General features: G+C 39.5%; 3 protein-coding genes across 5 annotated transcripts; 1 reads left to right on the forward strand and 2 right to left on the reverse strand.

The window, feature by feature from the left end:
• Positions 1-318: 318 nt before the first annotated feature.
• exosc1 (exosome component 1) lies at positions 319-6,091 on the reverse strand. 3 transcript variants are annotated; one of them, XM_003455830.4, is made up of 8 exons: positions 5,941-6,091; positions 4,610-4,725; positions 4,351-4,425; positions 4,164-4,252; positions 2,430-2,463; positions 2,262-2,312; positions 1,728-1,812; positions 319-1,388 (listed from the first exon to the last, which is right to left on the reverse strand). In XM_003455830.4, the coding sequence occupies exons 1-8, from the start codon at positions 5,966-5,968 to the stop codon at positions 1,282-1,284; spliced, it is 585 nt and encodes a 194-aa protein (XP_003455878.1). In that variant the 5' UTR covers positions 5,969-6,091; the 3' UTR covers positions 319-1,281. The 3 variants fall into 3 exon arrangements, with proteins under 3 accessions (XP_003455878.1, XP_025763738.1, XP_025763739.1); XM_025907953.1 differs by lacking the exon at positions 5,941-6,091 and adding an exon at positions 5,620-5,702; XM_025907954.1 differs by lacking the exon at positions 5,941-6,091 and adding an exon at positions 5,367-5,513.
• A 784-nt stretch (positions 6,092-6,875) lies between these two features.
• On the reverse strand, positions 6,876-10,081 carry pgam1b (phosphoglycerate mutase 1b). The gene is made up of 4 exons (XM_003455828.5): positions 9,643-10,081; positions 8,565-8,839; positions 8,269-8,449; positions 6,876-7,550 (listed from the first exon to the last, which is right to left on the reverse strand). Exons 1-4 carry the CDS (start codon positions 9,779-9,781, stop codon positions 7,381-7,383), a joined length of 765 nt encoding a protein of 254 aa, XP_003455876.1. The 5' UTR covers positions 9,782-10,081; the 3' UTR covers positions 6,876-7,380.
• Positions 10,082-12,800: 2,719 nt separating this feature from the next.
• On the forward strand, positions 12,801-19,377 carry pi4k2a (phosphatidylinositol 4-kinase type 2 alpha). The gene is made up of 9 exons (XM_003455827.5): positions 12,801-13,314; positions 15,154-15,354; positions 15,443-15,574; positions 15,992-16,145; positions 16,291-16,352; positions 17,429-17,528; positions 17,694-17,827; positions 17,937-17,996; positions 18,117-19,377. The coding sequence occupies exons 1-9, from the start codon at positions 12,976-12,978 to the stop codon at positions 18,276-18,278; spliced, it is 1,344 nt and encodes a 447-aa protein (XP_003455875.1). The 5' UTR covers positions 12,801-12,975; the 3' UTR covers positions 18,279-19,377.
• The last annotated feature ends 5 nt before the right edge of the window (positions 19,378-19,382 follow it).

Below are 19,382 nucleotides of genomic sequence, written 5' to 3' on the forward strand. Positions count from 1 at the left end.
GTCATGTTAACATTAACCAAAATCTGAGGAACAGCTTGAACACCTGGTAGATTCTATGTTAAAAGGAATTAAGGCAGTTGAGAAGACAGAAGGGGTGATGAACCCAGTGCCAGCATGGTGTACCTGAGAAAGTGTTCAGTTAGAATATATTGACAGTTAAATGTATTAACGGTCTGTTTGCAAAAGGATGGGCCACTAAATTGTAAAAGACAGAATATAATAATTGTCAAATGATTTTAATTTGCAAAGCAATGTGAAAGTAATCAAAATTCTCATTGTGATCTTATGAATGTGCGTAAAGAGGAAACCTTGCACAGATGGTTTGGATAGTCGTTTTATTTCATTCTTGCACATCTTCTGTACAGTAAAGAAAGAATAAGAGAAGTCCAGTTTAAATCAAAGAAAATGTAAGTATTACTGCTTTCTTGTATTTTGCTTATAATCTTTGAGTTAATATGCTGGAAATCAAAAATATCTGACTATCGTATGCAGTACTTCAGTATTCCGTTCTTTTAATCACATTTATTTTACTAGAAACTGAAAAGTTGTAAAGGAACAAAAAAAAAAAAAAGAGCTCAGAGTCTTTTCAGCTCAAAGTCTTTCAGTTTCATGAACACAGCCTGGAGGGGTGGCCAATCAGGTTAGTTGCATGGATATCTCAACAGAAAAACTATATTGCTACCTATGTAGTATTTCTGGTTGGATCAGGGTCCCTTTTCTCATCTCTTCAGATATAAAATGGATATAAAAGAGTCCAGTTTTGTCTTTACGTCAAAGATCCATCCATTTATCGATTAACCAACCCGATGACCTGCCACATTTCTAACTGTAATACTTAACAGTAAAACTAAGTGACTCCTGCATCTGGTTAGTTGCTAAATTTGGTTTTTAGGTTTGTGACAGTTTGGCAGCTGCGATGCAACATGTTGAGTGAACTGATACAGTTCTAATATGATTGCCGTCAGAAAATTTAAAGGCAATTTTTCACACCCACATTACTGGCATGTGGATTTAACAACACCTGCGATTGTTTGGAATTTATCCACTTTTTTCCTAAGTTGGTTTTAATCCAACACAATAAAAAGATAACTAAATGAACAGCATGGACAGATGAAAGACAGCTTTTTGCAAAACACTTAAGACATGCGAAACCAGAAGTAATCTGTGAATCATTACTCAGATACCATTGAAAAACAGAGCTGGGAAACTACTTGACAGGAGTGACTGAAGGGCAGGCGGGCGGGGTTGTGCGTTTGTTGTGAGGAAGGAATTTCCAGACTCTCATGCTTGTAGGTACTCGGGCTGCACTCGCGCTACTTTACGGAACTCTTTGGAGTGCGTAAGTGGGCACTGCATCTCACACCAGCTGATGGGAACCATCTGAGCACCTGGGTTACAGAAAAACAGTGGAAAAATACATCAACATTACATTATTAACCAACAATGAATTTCTTCACTGCTAACAGATTAGCACATCAGGCATTTTGATACTTAAACACAGTTATAATTCTGCAAAAAGCAGTAGTAGTTTAGTCTAGCAATTCAATTGTGTTGTCAGTCTTCAAGTGGCACTAACAAACCTAACAGAAATGCTTTTCCGTGGAAAGATAATCCAGCAGATAGCGCCACCTTGTGGTCCAATAGGGTGCTAGTATTCTGTGCAGCACGGTGCTGGAATTCTCCAGCGCTTCAAGATTTAAAGGCCATTTTATGCATTTGATATTTACCTGCTTCACTGTGTGCAACGACCACTCCCAGTTCATTTTCTGCTGTTGTCAACAGGTAGTTAGACTGAACATCACCGAGAGAAATCTGACACAGTCAGGTCAAGGTTTATCAATGCATACAAATCAGGATTTAATCATTCTTATTCCAGAAGTGGACGAGTGAATTTGTAAAGGCAGTTGATGAAACGTTTACATGTCACACATCACATTTTGTTTTTGTTTTTTAAGCTGTGTCTTGGTGACCTGATGCGTTTCCAGGAAGAAATAAAAGTTACATATGACCTGCATACTTTCCACAGACATTCATCATTCACTCTTATTAACATTTTTGGCACAGGAGTTATTTTGACTATGAGAAATATTCTCCCTCAAGCACATTTGGAAATAAAAAAAGAGGAACTTGGTGTTGACAGTCTCAGCCTTGGAAATGAATTCAGAGTTATGAATCCACAATTATGTAAATGTTGAAGAAAGAAATGACAAGCATGCGCTGGTTGAAAACCACCAGTGTCGGCATAAGAATGTGAAGGATACAACTTTTGCCAAGACGATGTCACCGGGTCTGAAGCTTTTGTATGTCTCTACCTGTAACCAGGAAGAAAAATGGTTACCAATAAACATGTCACCTTATTTTAATAAAAATTATTATATGCAGAAGAAACTAATGAAAGGTGTGAGTGGAAAACAGGAAATCAAACAGACCTTGTCTTTCTCTGTTGCACGCACATCTTCTTTTCTGTAGAGAAACAGAGAGTGAGTTTGTGTTTAGGCCAGAATTTTGTGCATATCCATATTATGTCCACAAAACACCGCCTCACACTGGAGTTAGATCTGTATGGTGGTGGCTATGAGCATCTCGCTCAGCAAAGCAAAATGAAAGAAAATACTTCTGTTAAAATTACTTTTAAAACTTGCTCGACAGTATAATATTTTGAAACCCGTAGCAACCCTAGCGCTGATTCTGAGTCTAGCAATGCTGTCAATGCTGCTGCTCCACCTTCATTTTCTACAACCACCTCCTCAAAACAGGTCTTGCTTTTGGCTGCCTCAGGCCCATCTCACACGATTAGCAGTCTGAAGGTTTGGCATGCATATATGGAGTTTAAGTAGAGACTTTAATGAGTTTATTTCGTTGTTTTTAAATCAACTTATCAGTTTGAGTTGGAAAAAGACTAGCTGGGGAAGTACTGCTGAGAATTACAATTAGATTAATTTTTATTTTGAAAAAAAAAACAATAAAAAAATATGTTTTTGAATTCATCTTAAAATCTGGATGCAGTAATTACTATTTTTATGTTTAGTTCCAATCATAGGATAGCAGCAACTTTAAAAAGGCTTCTTCATTCTTACTTCACCTGCTATTTCTAACAGTTTCTTTACAGAATCAGCTTCAGTGAAGGTTACAAATGAGCTTCTTATGAGTCCTCTTCAGATAGGAAGGTTAACTATGGAGTTCCACAGGGTTCCATTCTAGAATTCTGTTTACATTATACTTGCTTCCCATAGGCAGTACCATTAGAAGACATAGCATACATTTTCACTTATTTTCACGTTATGCAGATAACACTAAACTTTATCTATTCATTCATTTATCTATGAAGCCAGATAACACACAACAATTTGTTAAACTACAAGAATGTCTTAAAGACATACAAACCTGGATGACCTCTAATTTTCTGTTTCTAAATTCAGATAAAACTGGGATTAATGTACTCGGTCCTAACAATCTTTGAAATGCAGTGTCTAACAGATGCTTACTCCGGATAGCATTACCGTGGCCTCCAGTAACACTGTGAGGAGTCTTGGATTGATTTTTGACCAGGATGTCCTTTAATGCACATATTAAACAAAAATGTAAGACGCCTTTCTTCCATTTCCAAAATGAGAAAGATCCTGTCTCAGACTAACGCTGAAAAACTAGTTCATGTATTTATTACTTCTAGGCTGGACTACTATAATTCGTTATTATCAGGATGTCCTAAAACCTCCCTGAAAAGCCTTCAGCTAATCCAAAATGCTGCAGCGAGAGTACTGACAGGGACTAGAAAGAGAGCATATTTCTCGTATATTGGCTTCTCTTTATTGGCTCCCTGTTAAATCCAGAATTGAATTGAAAATCCTGCTCCTCACATACAAGGTCTTGAATAATCAGTCCTCATCTTATCTTATTGGCCACCCTTCCTGAGCCTGTTTTTGCTGTAGGTTTCTTCCTGTTAAAGGGGAGTTTTTCTTTCCCACTATCGCCAAAGTGCTTGCTCATAGGGGATCATATGATTGTTGGGGTTTTCTCTGTTTTCTTTGTGTTATTGTAGGGTCTTTACCTTACAATATAAAGTGCCTTGAAGCAATTGTTATTGTGATTTGATGCTGTATAAATAAAACTGAACAGTCTACAATAAAATATTAGACAAAAACTGGCTCAAATTTTGTGGTTACCTGATCGTGCCTCTAAAGCGGTCCTTCAGTGGGGTGGATCCTACATAAAGGATGTGGACTTTGGCAAATCTGGGATTGATGCTGGTTACCTGTTAAATGAAAAATAAATAAAACAGATTGTAAACTGTGCAAGATTATTTACTCAGAACATGCAGCGATAGTAACAGTTTCTTATTCTATTGCATACCTTACAGGTGACTATTGCTCCTACATCTGGCAGCAGTTGTGTTTCTGTTTCCCTCACAACTGAAATCACTGGTAACTAAGGAGACAAAATAATCCCAGTAGAAGTTATCCATATGATGTGAATATCACCTTAGACAATTACAAAACTAGTTCGCTTACTCACATCAAAAGACATTGCAAAAATACCTTTAGTCTGGCATTTGTACTTGTCTCACTGCTGAACAAACTTTCCCCTCCCCTGTCTTACCCACACCCCTCACCTCCTCTCCCTCATTCTTCCTGAGCACATAGCCTGCTAGTGACGAGTATATGTAGCCATGTCGCAGGTATACTCCTGTGCCAGGAATACAGTCTTCTGAGCTGCATAGTTTGTCACCTAAGTATAAAAAAAGACACAGATGTGTTAGTGTTTGGGTTCTGGAGATGCACTGTTCCTTCTAAAAAAAGAATTAAAATAAAAACATCTTTGCATGAGTCATCACCAAAAATAATCTTTATCTTATACTGGGCTTTGCTCCATGTCTGAACCCAGCCGTTTCACATCTCCATCAACCATCTTTATCTGACTGACTTCCCTTCACAAACAGACAAATTGAACATCCTCCCTCTCTTGAGGACATAACAAAGATCCAAAAGTAGAAAAAAAAAACGAAACTTAGCATTCAGTAGAGTCTGAAGCCTGAGCTACTGGCTTACAGGGATGATCTGTACATATCATTATTTAAAACGTTGCCCATGTTTAATATAAGCATCCACCATTGTAACAGAATATTTTGTTACAATGGTGAACGTAGACTATATAATATATAACTAAAGAATAATAAAAATAATAATAATAATAGTTTCCCTTATTTTGGTTATCATCTGCTAACTGAAACTGAGAGACTAACTGAGGATACTTTGATGTAACAGCATTGTGGGACTAACAGTGTATCTGCAAACCTTAAGCACAAAACACATCATGGACAAGAAGATTAAAACACAAAACATAATTTATGTCATGTGACACAATACTACCCTTCATTTTTCTTGCACTACAATTAATTATCTTGCTACTTTGTGCTCTTTCACCCGTAATTAGAATGAAGTTAAATGTTACTCCTGCAGACAACTCATTTAAGGTTCACTACTGCCATGCGCCGGATAGACCTGCGGCTTTCCCACGGGTGTGACAAAACAAAGCTCAGGAATGCGTTATCTTGCCCGAGGAGATGGGCAGGGCTGAGGATCGGATCTCATCAGCCGTGGAAAGCCAAAGTCAGTAACTCACAGCCCTGCAAATACAGTAAAAGACCATGATACGGTAGGCCTGAAAACCCCGACTCCATCTGACAGTCAGCTGATCCAACATGTGATTGATTGTAAAATAAGTTACTACAGCCTTACAAGTACGGGAAGCCAAAGCCCACTCCACGCATGGCAGCTGGAAATAATCACCAGGGTTTCACACGCTCAGAATGCAGTTTAACTTCCTTTTCTAATAGAAAATGACTCTAAAGCTGTTAAAGCTGTCTACATATCCCAACATACAATCTACACACTGGTATATTTAGTTTTTAAGCGCTTTTAGAGACGAATTTACTGGACTCACCGGGAACGCACAGCTTCATCGGCGACATGTTTTCGAGAGGCGTACGTAGGCAGCCTATTGGTTAGGACTAAGGGCACAGAAAGATTCTGATTGGTCAGTGTCATTCAGCGTCAGCGGAACAAAATGCGTTGATCCGCCATGATTGCTGAGCCACACATGGGCGGGTACGTGCCATGTGTGCATTACTATATGATTGAATAAGTCATATATGGTCAGATAATTATGAAATACTGCTGCGAGATACTGCAAAATTTGGTAGCAATCTGATGCTAAAGTATCGGACACCAGTACCAGCATTCTTATTGATACTATTGATATTGGTATCAATCTACCCACCTCTGCTATGAAAGTTAGCTACTTCCAGTATTGGGATTTCCTAGGTTTATTACTTCCCTACAATGTAAATTAAATTGTCGATGCTTTTATTCAAAATCTGTTTCTCTGAGCATGGTTTTAAAAGAATCATATAATCGGAAAATTGCCACCGAGCAGCCATTTTTTCAAAATAATCATGTTTATCATAGTCCTGTTACGGTGCATCTCAAACCTTCGAGAAAATAAAAAAAAAGACTTGCCCCCATCCCACAAACTAAAACACTCTCTCATATTTTGGATTGGTTGCAGTTTACAAAACTAAGTATCTGAGCCTCCTGTGAAATGTGCTAATCTATGGATGCATATAAGAAATACAAATATGTTTAACCAACAGAACAGCTGCTGAAGTAGCAGTTACTGTGACAGAAAAGGGAGAAACAGGGACTGTCACATAATTAATTACAACAAACTTTTAATTTCTGCCAATCGCATTTACTTAGTGAGGGAACTGGATAAAGTGCATTTCAATATTTGCCTTTTACTGAGACAAATTTCTCAATTACCATATAAAAAAAAAGTGCAGTTGTCCTGGAAAAAAAAAAAAAAGACATCACACACAGTACACTGCATAATGACTCACAACATTTATTCATTTTTAAGCACAATGCCACAGCAAACAATATTCAGCAGTCTAGAGCAAATCTGCTCTCTCTTTAACAAAGCCAGTGTAACTTTTGGTTTTTCCTGCTTCCGCTGCGCTTCATCTACATGGATTGTAAATTGGAAAGAATACTTGGAACTCTGCTGGGGTAGTCTGTTTGCTGGTCCCTAATTTATATTTGGTCAGTGCTTAAACCACATTACAACTGATATCCACAGTCTAATAATGAAATGCATGTTTCAGTATGTAACAAAGTAAAGAGCAGTCAAATTAAACATCAGATTGTACATTTTTGTGAAAAATGGGTGGTATTAAGATAAAGTGCACATTCTGTGTCTACCTGTCCTCAAGTCTGTGATGACACAAACAGTAAATGACCCTTTCACAACTTGATGGGGAAAGAAAAAAAAAAAAAAAAAAAAAAAAGCAGATGATGATTCTTTACTCCCAAAGGAAGGACAAGTCTATTTCTTGGCTTTGCCCTGAGCAGCCACAGCTTCCATGGCTTTCTTTACAGTCTCCTCATCTCCCAGGAACTGCATGGGCCCAATAGGCTTCAGGTTCTTGTCCAGCTCATACACGATGGGGATGCCTGTGGGCAGGTTCAGCTCCATGATGGCCTCCTCTGACATACCTATGAAAAAAAAAATGACAGACACAGAGCTGTAATTCATTTGCATGTAGCTGCTGCTGCTGCTTTAGACCGCGTTAAAATGTTTGACAGCAGATGGTAGCTTTGTATGACAAACGCATGATTGTTAAACTCTTATGTTAAAATTCACAACTTAAGAACTAAAATAAACCTGCTTGGAACAGATAATACTGCCTATCCCTCAGCCTGCTAGTAGATACAGAAATAGTATAAAATGTGACCTATGACCTTGACTTTGAGTTCAAGGTCACAGATTCAAACTCAAGGTCAAGGTCCTGGTGACCTTGACCTTGAGGTCAAGGTTACCAGGACTCAAACTTGCCTGAGATTTTTAGTAGATGCCTCTATGGTATAATTTCAAAAACCAACATTGTGTAACTCTAAAGTTATCACAGTCATAAGTTTGCACTAGTTTGCACTACTAGGAATGTAGTCACATTAATTCACATGCGGTGGCCACCTAGACCAATAACTATCTGCTAGTTAAGCCACTGCAACAGCTAATAACTTAGCACTCTACGCTCTTGTCTATAAGATAATTTCTGACTTCCCTAAAACCCAAATGGATGATATCAAGTTCATAGGCCTTTATGAAGGTTTAGCAGGTACCCCAATTCATTGTTGACTCATAGTAAGTGAAATAACACTGAAAGGTGTTTTTAGTGCTGAGAAATGTTTCACAAGTTTCTCTTTTCCTTACCCTCCAGGTGCTTGACAATGCCGCGGAGACTGTTGCCATGGGCAGCAATCAACACCCTCTTTCCTTCCTTGATCTGTGGAACAATCTCTTCATTCCAGAAAGGAAGTGCCCGAGCAATGGTGTCCTTAAGACTCTCACAGCTAGGGAGCTGGTCCTCTGTCAGGTCAGCATAACGTCGGTCCTACAGGGAAAAAGAAGAAGTCGGTGTTGTCAAAATAGTTTCAGCAACGCAGGGTTACATTGATGCAATAACGAAAAGAGTCAACTTGTCACAATTTCCCCGAGCTGCTTAATACCTTGCTTATGGTCTGATAGTAGTCATGTCCCTCATCCATAGGTGGGGGAGGAATGTCAAAAGAACGCCTCCAGATCTTGACCTGGGCTTCCCCGTGTTTGGCTGCTGTTTCAGCCTTGTTCAGCCCAGTCAGACCACCATAGTGACGCTCATTGAGGCGCCAGGTCCGGTGGACAGGCAGCCACATCTGGTCGATGCTATCCAGGACAAACCACAGAGTGCGGATGGCCCTCTTTAGGACAGATGTGTAGCAAATGTCAAACTCATAGCCAGCATCTGAAGGGAAAAAGAGATGACATTTAGAAATGTGCATTTCAAAACAGCTTGTCATATTTTTCATGAAGGAATACTACTGCAGCTGCCGTTCATGGCTCAAATAATAGATACCTTAATGTTTTATTGCCCCTCTTTTATCAGTTGCTTCTGATTTTGCTTGGTCAGGGGCCGCAAGGCACTGGCAAACTTAACACTGCAAGATGTGCCTGTTTGGGATTTTCAGGTCATATAAAAAAAAAAAAAAAAAATTGTGTTGTTCCGTCCACCTAACCCCACAAAATCCAGCATGATGACTCATGAAACAGTAATATTCTGCCCTCCTCTGGAAATAAAAGCATCTTTGGCCTGGTTTTTATGCTCCAGTTTTAATTAATAAGCTTATTCCTTGGGAAAAAAAACATTTCAATAAATACAAACACTCTTAAAATCGTCAAAGACGCTAAATTAATCGCATTAGGACTCTCCTAAATACCTCTGTGGTTAAAGACCACCACAAATAAGAATTGCTTCCTTTGAATTAAAATTAGAGGCTGTACTGCTGCACCAGGAGGCGCCAAACTGTCTGCCCTGGTGGGAGGGAAGCTAATGGAAAAAAACTCCAGTAGCATTTAATTTGAAGCAGTGACCGTGTGGCCCAGCAGACTGCGGAACAAACCGTGGAATGACTCCATCCCTTCTGCCCCACTGGGCCTACTACCGGTTTGCCCATTCGACAAAGTTGCGTAAGCACCGGCTTGCCTTGGCTTAATCCAGTGACCGAGATAAAGCCCTATTAGGCCCGATGACATTTTCTGATACCGTACCTTTCAAGGCCTGTCCTCCCCTCTTTGCCTCCTGCTCCCCGGCCTCGCTCAGGTCCGCGTCGAACCAGCCGCAGAAGCGGTTCTCCTGGTTCCAGCAGCTCTCTCCATGGCGGATCAGCACAAGCTTGTACGCAGCCATCCTCACACCAATGCCCTCTACGCTGTATTTCCGGGAACTTCGGGGAAAGTGACTCCTCCTAAAAGGCGGCAGCAGCAGCAGCAACGCTCTCAGATTTCGCCGGACTTCACCGAAACCCTGAAAGTTCCTACACAGCAACAGGTCGGTGATTGCTTTACGTGAGCTCGAGTGATGGCAGGTCTGCTACTGCGGAAGGTTAGCGACTAGCCCAGTTTGACAGCCCTCACGATTTGAGTCCTCTTCCTCTCTTCCTGCTAGTTTCCACCAATCACAAGGCGTGCTGCGTTCAACGGAGGAGGAGGGAGGCAGGAAGATGCGCACAGCGGCACGTCCACACCGACTTTTGTGCATCAAGTTAACACGTGCCTGTAAAAAAAAAATCATGAATGATCACTTTAATCATTGAAAAAAGTCATTTATCGCATATTCTCACTAAATTAGAAACATCTATTCAATTCAGTTTAATGAGTGGAAAGAGAAGAGAGCAGAGGGAGACACACATGCACACAAGTTTCAAATTTGTTACTGTTGATTAAATCTAGTTACTGGTTATTAAATTTATACACTACTCTGTAGTGGTGTATAAATACACGGAGAGCGAAAGATTGATCATATTTAAGATAGAACCATTAGTTAATTAGCATTTGTGAAACATAATCGAAACATAAGACTGTGCCATAATCTCAAAGCTCCTAGTCTACATAGTTTCTCTTGCCACTGTCAAAAACGCGATAATCGGTTACTTTCATAATTCTTTAGGTCACTGTAGACAATTTACTTAAATGCATCAAAGATGTTATAGATATTTGTGCACTTTATTAAGATGAAAAAGAAAATTTTAGAAACACCACTAAAACACCACTAGTATGATATTAATGATAAACACTATAGCCTCATCACATATTTAGAAAAATATAGATTACCAGTAAAAGTAAACAAAATGACAGCAGAACTATTGTGTGAAATCTAAAACACCTGTTGGGTTATAAAAATCAGTCACTGATACAAAAGGTGAGTCAGTATTGTCACCTTATTTTCTCTTTTAACTCCCAGACTCCCATTTGAGAGCTCTCTCAAATGACAATATATTATTTATATGTGATTACATGATTTATTATTTATCATTAATATTTTAAGCTTAATATAAAATCGTTTTAAACTGAATATATTTAAATAAGGAATCATTCACGGATAGAAACCCTGAGATGTGAGTTGGGTTTTCCTGTTACTCACTGGGATTTTCAGACATTCATCACACTGAGATGTGGTAGTTGTGTGATGAGTGTGCACTTAGTGTACCCACATTTAAACCACACTTTGTTGTCTTCAAATGTTCAGTGTGACACTAAATTTAGAAAGGTTCAGATTTTAACACCCCCTAATCAAGATATTAAGCCTTCTTCTTATAATGGATAGCATCCATTCTAACAACAGGAGCAAAGGGTGAGATGTGGCAAATGAGTGCACATATACCAGCAGATAGACGTCACTTTTGATGAAACCTATAATACCATCTATAGGTAAAAGGACACACAGTGGACATCCCCCACCGAAAATTTAGAGCATATACATTTGTCTTTTCCAATAAAGCACGGAGAAGGCATCTCCCTGTCACCCCTGTAGGGGGTGCTATGTGTCTGTTTCTCAATCCTCTAGGCCTGAGAGTTTGAAGGTTCTGTGTTGTATCTCAGCAGTTCTGAGACAAGACAGAGACCTCTGATTGAATCTGTTAGAACCGCTCTTCCAGCTTGGAGTTAGTTCCAAATGCTTTTATTCTATTCTATCACTGGAACCACTTTGGACTTCCACATCTGTTCCAGTTTTCCTTTAGCCCTTGGTGCTTCTCTTTTTTATTGTGCTCCTTTTTCTTGATGTTACTTTCAACCGAGATTGCCACATCTGTCACAGCTGCAGTCTTCTGTTCCTTGTCAACCATCACGATGTGTGGTTGGGAGCACCAGCAACTGCTTGTCTGTCTGCAACATGAAGTCCTACAGTACCTTAGTGCTGGTGTCCCCAATCACCTTCAGCGTCATCTCCCATCAGGAGTTGAAGACTTCTAATTCATATGTTTCAAAGATTTTCCTGTACACTATCCCACCCACTTGGTTTTCCATCTCAGTGTATACCAGCTCAGCTGGCACATTACATCCTTCTATATCCTGTTGGATAGTCTCCGGGGCACCTTTGCACTGGCTATAACTTGGGAGTAGCGGTGGCACAGTGATAAATGTAGCTATACCAAATGATATCAAGGGCTGAGAGAGGACCTTAAGAACATGTGGAAAGTGGTAAATAAGGTATGTCTCTAAGTCTAAACCAGACAAAAAATACAAAATAATGATGGTGATGCTTTTTATAGCTGAATCCTTATTTGCAAGAGGTTACCACAACATATGGAAGTGTATATTCTCATTTGAAACAGGTTTTTTCCTCCAGATGCCCTGCCACCAGGTCTTCTGGGTGTTAGGTGAATATGTTAACCCACACTAGGCAAACAAGACAAGACAAAAGAGTAAATCATAGATGTGCATGATAGTATAAAATAAAAAGAAGAATGAATTGTTGGTTATATTTCAGTATATGTTGAACTGTGACCCATTGCCTGATTGTTAAATGTTTTTTTTTACATTAGAAACATATCACCAGAAATCATTAGAAATAACACGTCATGTTCCCTTAATTAAATTGAAAGCGTTTTCATGCAGTACTTGAATCTAAATATGTCCCTTTTTTATCAGTCTGGCAGAATTTACCGACATCTACAAGTAAAACTGTTATTACGCAGTCTGATAACATCCTAAAAAGGCCCCGTGATAAAAAAAAAAACAAAAAAAAAAAAAAAAAAAAAAACATGTTTATCAAAGGCTTTTTTGTGGGGTTAATTGATTGGGTTAACTTTTCTCTCACGTGCTTTCCGTGGGCGGAACTATTCTGTCCAATCACTGCAACAGATTAGCTTGGTGAAGTGGCTATTTGCACGCTGATTGGTTACAGATCAAAACACTTCACGGGTCCCGCCTCTTCCCGGAAGCTGACGATCATCTGATTTTTTTCCCTTTTTTTCTTGTCCCTTGTTAGCAATCCTCAGTGCTAGCTAACAAAACATCGGTTCCACTTTCTTTTCTGTCTTCTGTTTCCTCTCTGCATCCATCATTAGGAGTTAAAGGAACTTCTCGTCTACCTCCCAAGTCATGGACGAGACGAGTCCGCTTGTCTCTCCGCTCCGGGACTCGGGCGATTTCACCTACTGCCCCACGGAGCCCACCAGTCCCCGGGGCGCGTTTGGAAGTACGCCGGGCTCCGTGGTGCGCATCACGGCCGGCAGTCCGGGGCGCAATCGAGAGAGACAGCCGCTTCTGGATCGAGACCGTGGAAACACGCCACGGGAGGCGCACAGGAATGAATTCCCAGAAGATCCCGAGTTCAGGGAGATCATCCGAAAGGCCGAACGAGCTATAGAGGAGGGGATCTACCCCGAGAGGATCTATCAGGGTTCCAGTGGGAGCTATTTTGTCAAAGATTCACAGGGGGTAAGAAGAGCTGCTAACTTAAATCTGCCTCTTAACTGATCAGTCATTTGAGGGATTTGTTTAACCCGAAGAGTTGTTGGTATTGTCTGAAAACACCTAAGAGTGTTTTGAGAACTGTCACTTGGTCCCAGGAAAGGCCTTGTCCAAGTAGCCCGTGATGACTTTGCAGATACACTGTAAGTCTAGAGAAACTAATTATCATCCAATCGAATAGCCAAACACTGAAGAGAATGTGCAAGGGAGGTTGGTATGAATAATACAATGCAACAGAGAAAGTTTAAATAAAACATACCCTGAGATTCCATAAGAGGGGCTTTAGGTTTTTTTTTCCTTCCTTCTCATCTCATGTTTTCTTCTCAGACATTTATTTTCTCTAAGCACTTTACCTCTATTTCACCTCCACTACCAATTTGCAATCACCTAACGTGCAATGAGAGAAGGGTGAGGTGTCCACAGGAAACCCACGGCGGCACAGTGACAACATGTAAACTTCACACAGAATGGCCCCGGCTGGAGTTGGAACAAGGAACTTTGAATTGCTAACCAGTGCACCACTGAACGAGCCAATGTGGACTCAGTTCTGACTTAATTACTCATAATCACAGATGTCAGTGGTTCCAACACTCGGTCCAGTAATGCCAGGACTCTTTTATGCACCAAATCAGTGAAAAAGAGGTTAATTAAAAATCACACAGACACAACCCAAATGAGTCTGGGGTATTCTTTTTTTATTTTACTGGCCACACTGATGGTGCTTTTTAGCTTATGCAGTGCACATCAGAGCACCCTAAATAAGATACACACTGCAGGCCGCCTCCAACAAATATATCTGTCTTCAACCAAAACTATGAATGTTATATACCAATTGCAAAACTCCTATAACAAATTACTTGCTTATTTCTCAAATGTTTTTATCGCCATTGTTACTGTAAGTGTGTTGACACATGTTCATTATCTACATCCCAGCTAGTGTAAGTAATATGTGTAATCTGTGACTCTGTATCTGACCAGCTGTCCCGATGACAGCAAGACATATTCAAATAACATACAAGATTTTTAGGCTTCTTTTTTCCGGATGTTACTCTAAAGTTTGATCATTAGAGCCAGCTTCAGCAGCTCACTGACACCTTCCTCCCAGTTTCTCCCTATTGTCAGTGTGTTAAGTTGTTTAAGAAAAGAGAAGTGTGCCTCAAGGCATTTGAAATGGATCCACACAAATGCATTGTCCGTCTAATCACACCAGCTTTATTGTGCTGCTTTCTTTGGCCTGTTAAGGCTGAATGTGTGAGGTTTTTATCCAGTGACCTGCTGCTCCCATTCACCCCCACCTCTCCAGTTTCCTTAGTCACTACCGTGATTAGTAGTCATGTGCTTGCTCCCTGTGAGGATATAACTCTTCAGTGACCAAGGTTTATGTTGTAATTGGCGCATGAGATGCACTATACGCACCATGTAATGTAACATGTGACTTCTATAAAGAATTATATCCACCATACCAAAAATCTGCCTTTGCCTATCCTGTGAAACTGTCATCCTGTGTAGCTTTTAAAAGAAGTTTAAAGGTTATAGTTTCATTTCAGCCATAATATGGTTGCAGTATACAATTTCAGTTCATGTTGTTAATGACTTTTGTCATTTAAACTACTCTGCAGGATAATTCTGCTTTCTATTGTTCTGTATTCTGTGTTGCTGTCAGATTAAAAGAAATACATTGTCTTTGAATTTTACTGTTTGTCTCATACATATTTTTAAACATGCCCTTTTTACTCTATCTTCTCTGCATGGGACACTTTATCTGCAATTTATTTTATTTTTCTTCCATTCTGTCTCCCTTTGCAGAAGATAATTGGTGTGTTCAAACCTAAAAATGAAGAGCCCTATGGGCAGCTGAATCCCAAGTGGACCAAGTGGCTCCAGAAACTGTGTTGTCCCTGCTGTTTTGGCCGTGACTGTTTGGTCCTGAACCAGGGCTACCTCTCAGAGGCTGGGGCCAGTCTGGTTGATCAGAAACTGGAGCTCAATATTGTTCCCAGGACCAAGGTATAAACTCCCAGGGCACTGTCTTCACATTAAGAAGGTCAGTTTAGAAAGAAAATTCCCTCTTTTTACTCCGAATTTCTACTTTTAGGTGGTGTATTTGGCAAGTGAAACATTCAACTATAGTGCCATAGACAGGGTCAAGTCTCGAGGAAAAAGGCTAGCTTTGGAGAAGGTGCCTAAAGTGGGCCAGCGCTTTCACAGGATTGGACTGCCACCCAAGGTAATCTGATACATTGGTTTTATGCAAGTCATTTTATTCAGTTATTAATTTGTTTATTATTCTACAAATCCTCTTAAATATATTCTTAAATTTCTATGAAATGTTCAGTTACTCTCGTCAAGAGATTTAAGCTTGTTTTACGTGAATAATCATGTTCGTCGTGTTGTTTGTTACTGACTAGCTTAGAAAGTCAAATGCTGTTTTAGCTGCAGTGGAAATACACTGATGTTCTGTCACATTATCTATACATGGTCATAAACCCACATGAATATATATATTTTTTAAAAACTACCAAGGATAAAATACCATTTTAGGTAATTTCAGATAAAGAGTTGTAGGCTTTTTAACTTTCTTGGCAAAATGATTTCAAAATCTATCAGAAAGTCTATAATTTGCGGTACTTTTCTGCTTCAACAGGTTGGTTCTTTTCAGCTCTTTGTTGACGGATACAAGGATGCAGATTTCTGGCTGCGAAGGTTTGAAGCAGAGCCTTTGCCCGAAAACACCAACCGGCAGCTCCAACTGCAGTTTGAGCGGCTCGTAGTCCTCGATTATATTATCAGGAATACAGGTACGTACTCACAACCATAAGTAAACGAAGCTGAGTGAACTCATTTATCTCTGTTGAAAAAATTTATTGTGCTTATTTCAGAGCGTGTAGTGCTGTTTTGGTTAGGATTGGGTTTATGTGAATTTGAATATTTTTTGCATCCCAGACCGGGGAAATGACAACTGGTTGCTGAAGTACGACTGTCCCATGGACCCTGTTGGAAACCGGGTGAGAGAAACACACACGAAAGCCTACGTGCAAATACATTTAGGGTTGTAATATAAATTTTTAGAAATGCTAATTAAATTATAACTGTCAGGAAAAGCACAGGTAGCGATTTACATTTTTCGTGTAGGCAAAATGTGTTGCCCACACAAACACCAACCAACCAGCTGATCTGAGCATCTTTTTATTCTTTTTTTTTTTTTTAAATAAAAGACAGTAAACTACTCCTCAGTCTAAACTACAGTGAGGCTGTGGTCTTAGTATTGTTGCATGTAGTAGCACTTTAAGAGAAAGGCACATATCTCTTAAAGTGCTGTTTGATTATTGCAGTTGTAGTTGGGCAGACTTGTTGCGAACTTAAAACAAGATTATTTTTTAACTGCAGTTTCATTGTCTTAGTAAGGACTCATAAATAACTACACATAACAGATGTTATGGAAATCTGTTTATATTTCATGTATCTGAAAGGAGATAAAAATTATCAGCCGATATATCTGAATTTTAAATCGCCAAAAATCAGTATCGGTATTAGCAGATGAGCTAGCATTAGCTTACATTAGCAAGAAAAAAGATGCCTCGCTTTTGAGCAACAAAATCAAGTGAAGGTCCCTCAGTGAATCAAGCCTGTTAGAATTAAATGAGAATCATATACTTGCAATAAATAAATAAACCATTAACATATGAAGAATGAGGGTGGCATGCTGTTGGTCCGGCTACGGTCCAAAGATGTTTATGTCAGGTTAAGTGGTTATCCTAAATCGGGCATAGGTGTGAATGCAACAGTCAGTGGTTGTCTCTCTCTTTTAGCCCTGCAATAGACTGGCGATGTATTCGGGTTGTACTTCAGCTTGTGCCCAGTGACAGCTGGAATAGGTTACAACCCAAGTCTCAACAGTGACTTAGATAAGTGGATGAAAACATAAAAAATGCTAAACATTGCAATTTTAATATCGTTTATCTTTTTTTGTTGTTGTTGTTATTGTTTTTGCTCATTCTGCATTGTGAAGTCCAAATGCTTTCCCCTGAAAAGGTCAGTAGTTAAATATGTCTTTGTTATATTTATGTTTTTATCTGTTCAGGACACAGACTGGGTGGTAGTAAAGGATCCTATCATCAAGTTGGCAGCCATAGACAACGGCCTTGCATTCCCCCTGAAACACCCTGACTCCTGGAGAGCTTGTAAGCACCGTTTAAACCACTCATTATTCAACTTAAGAACATTATTCTTTCCTTGAGAAAAGAAAGAGATTTTGTAAATTTTCCATTCATTTTGATTTCACGAATAACTGCTGAGCTCTTTACAAGCAATATATTAAATGAGAATGTTTCCTTGTCCAATCACAGACCCCTTCTACTGGGCATGGCTTCCCCAGGCCAAAGTTCCTTTCACCCAGGAAATCAGAGAACTAGTCCTTCCCAAACTCAGTGACCCAAATTTCATCAAAGACCTAGAAGAGGACCTCTATGAACTCTTTAAGGCAAGTCATCATTAATTTTTTGTGCCTTAGAATGATGTGAGAGAAGTTTGAAGTGAAAACAAGGATGGAGAGGATGGTATATACATGTGTTATCTACTGTGTCTCACAGAAAGATCCTGGTTTCGACAGAGGACAGTTTCACAGACAAGTAGCTGTTATGAGGGGACAGGTGAGTTGTCTTTTCTGAAATTGTCTATCTAGACAGCAAAACCTAATGGTGAAGACAAAAAAAGGGGAAATGATTCTTAATATATGTATGAGTTTAAGATCTCTCAATTTGCATCCTAAGATCTTGAACCTGTGCCAAGCCCTGAAAGATGGTAAAACACCCCTCCAGTTGGTCCAGATGCCTCCAGTAATTGTTGAAACAGCCAGAGCTCCTCAGAGAGCAAACAGTGAGTCTTACACTCAGAGTTTCCAGAGCAGGAGACCCTTCTTCACCTGGTGGTAGAAAAGAAGCAGAAGAAGAGAAACAACAAGGAGCTGGAGCGAGAAAAGGATGAAGAACATTTGTGTTTGGATGAAGGACACTGCAGAACCTGAGGGCACAGGTTTTATTTTTTTTTTCCTTGAAATGGAATTGGTCCTCACATCTCCCACCCTTTCCTTATGGGTAATTCAGTAGCAGAGTGTGAGTTGGTGAATGTTAAGAAGAGGCCAAAAGAGGAAGAATTTCATAACATATCTTCCCTGTTTTACTTCTGTGCCTTTTGTGGAGGTCAGCTTAAAAACTGATGATGTGATGAAGATTTTGTACCTTCCTGTGAAAGATTTCAGTGAGGTGACTTTTCTGTTGGACTCCTGGGTGCACGTAATGTTTGTTCACACACATGCACACTCATCAGAAGCCTCTCATGCTGTTGTTTTTGTATGGAAAGTGTTGCATTCCATGTTTTGTTTTGTTTGCTTTTTTCCATATCTCCCATCCTTCAATATCCACATGCATATTCCCTCCCACAAAGTTCAAAACCCTGGGTTGGTGAAAGCAGTTGTGCCACTAAATGGACATTTTATTTTACTTTTATTTTTTAACAAATAAGAGAAGTTCTTCATTGTGACTAAGTATTACAGATTCAGGAAACAGGCACTCAGTGGTGTGCATGCCTTTACACAATGAACATCAACCATGTGAACTGGTTTCACATGGTTCCTCCTAAGATCAGGATCTGCAAGTCATCTTGGTTGATGTAGAAAAGCTGAGGTACTTTTGGTTTAAGAACTTAACTGTTTGTTAAGTTAAGGTAAGTGTGAGTTTGAGTGGCTCGTCTAATATGCCTACTCCCTCTGAGGAGTTGAGTCTTTGGAGAAGAAAACAAAATTACTGCATCTGCAACTAAACAAAGGCGAGTCGTGGTTGCTCGTCCATCAGCTCCTTTTGTTTTGGATTCTTGGTTTGAGTTGATTTTCTGTCTCCAAGTTGGACCTAAGTAAACAAAGAAATAACTTTCTGCTGTACTGAACTGACATGAAATGTAATGTGGCAATGCACTGTATAATTTGTATGTAATATTTAATGATAGATTATAATTAAAACATATTCCATTAATACAGACGA

The sequence above is a fragment of the Oreochromis niloticus genome, linkage group LG6, assembly GCF_001858045.2.
Source record: "Oreochromis niloticus isolate F11D_XX linkage group LG6, O_niloticus_UMD_NMBU, whole genome shotgun sequence".
Taxonomy (NCBI): domain Eukaryota; kingdom Metazoa; phylum Chordata; class Actinopteri; order Cichliformes; family Cichlidae; genus Oreochromis; species Oreochromis niloticus.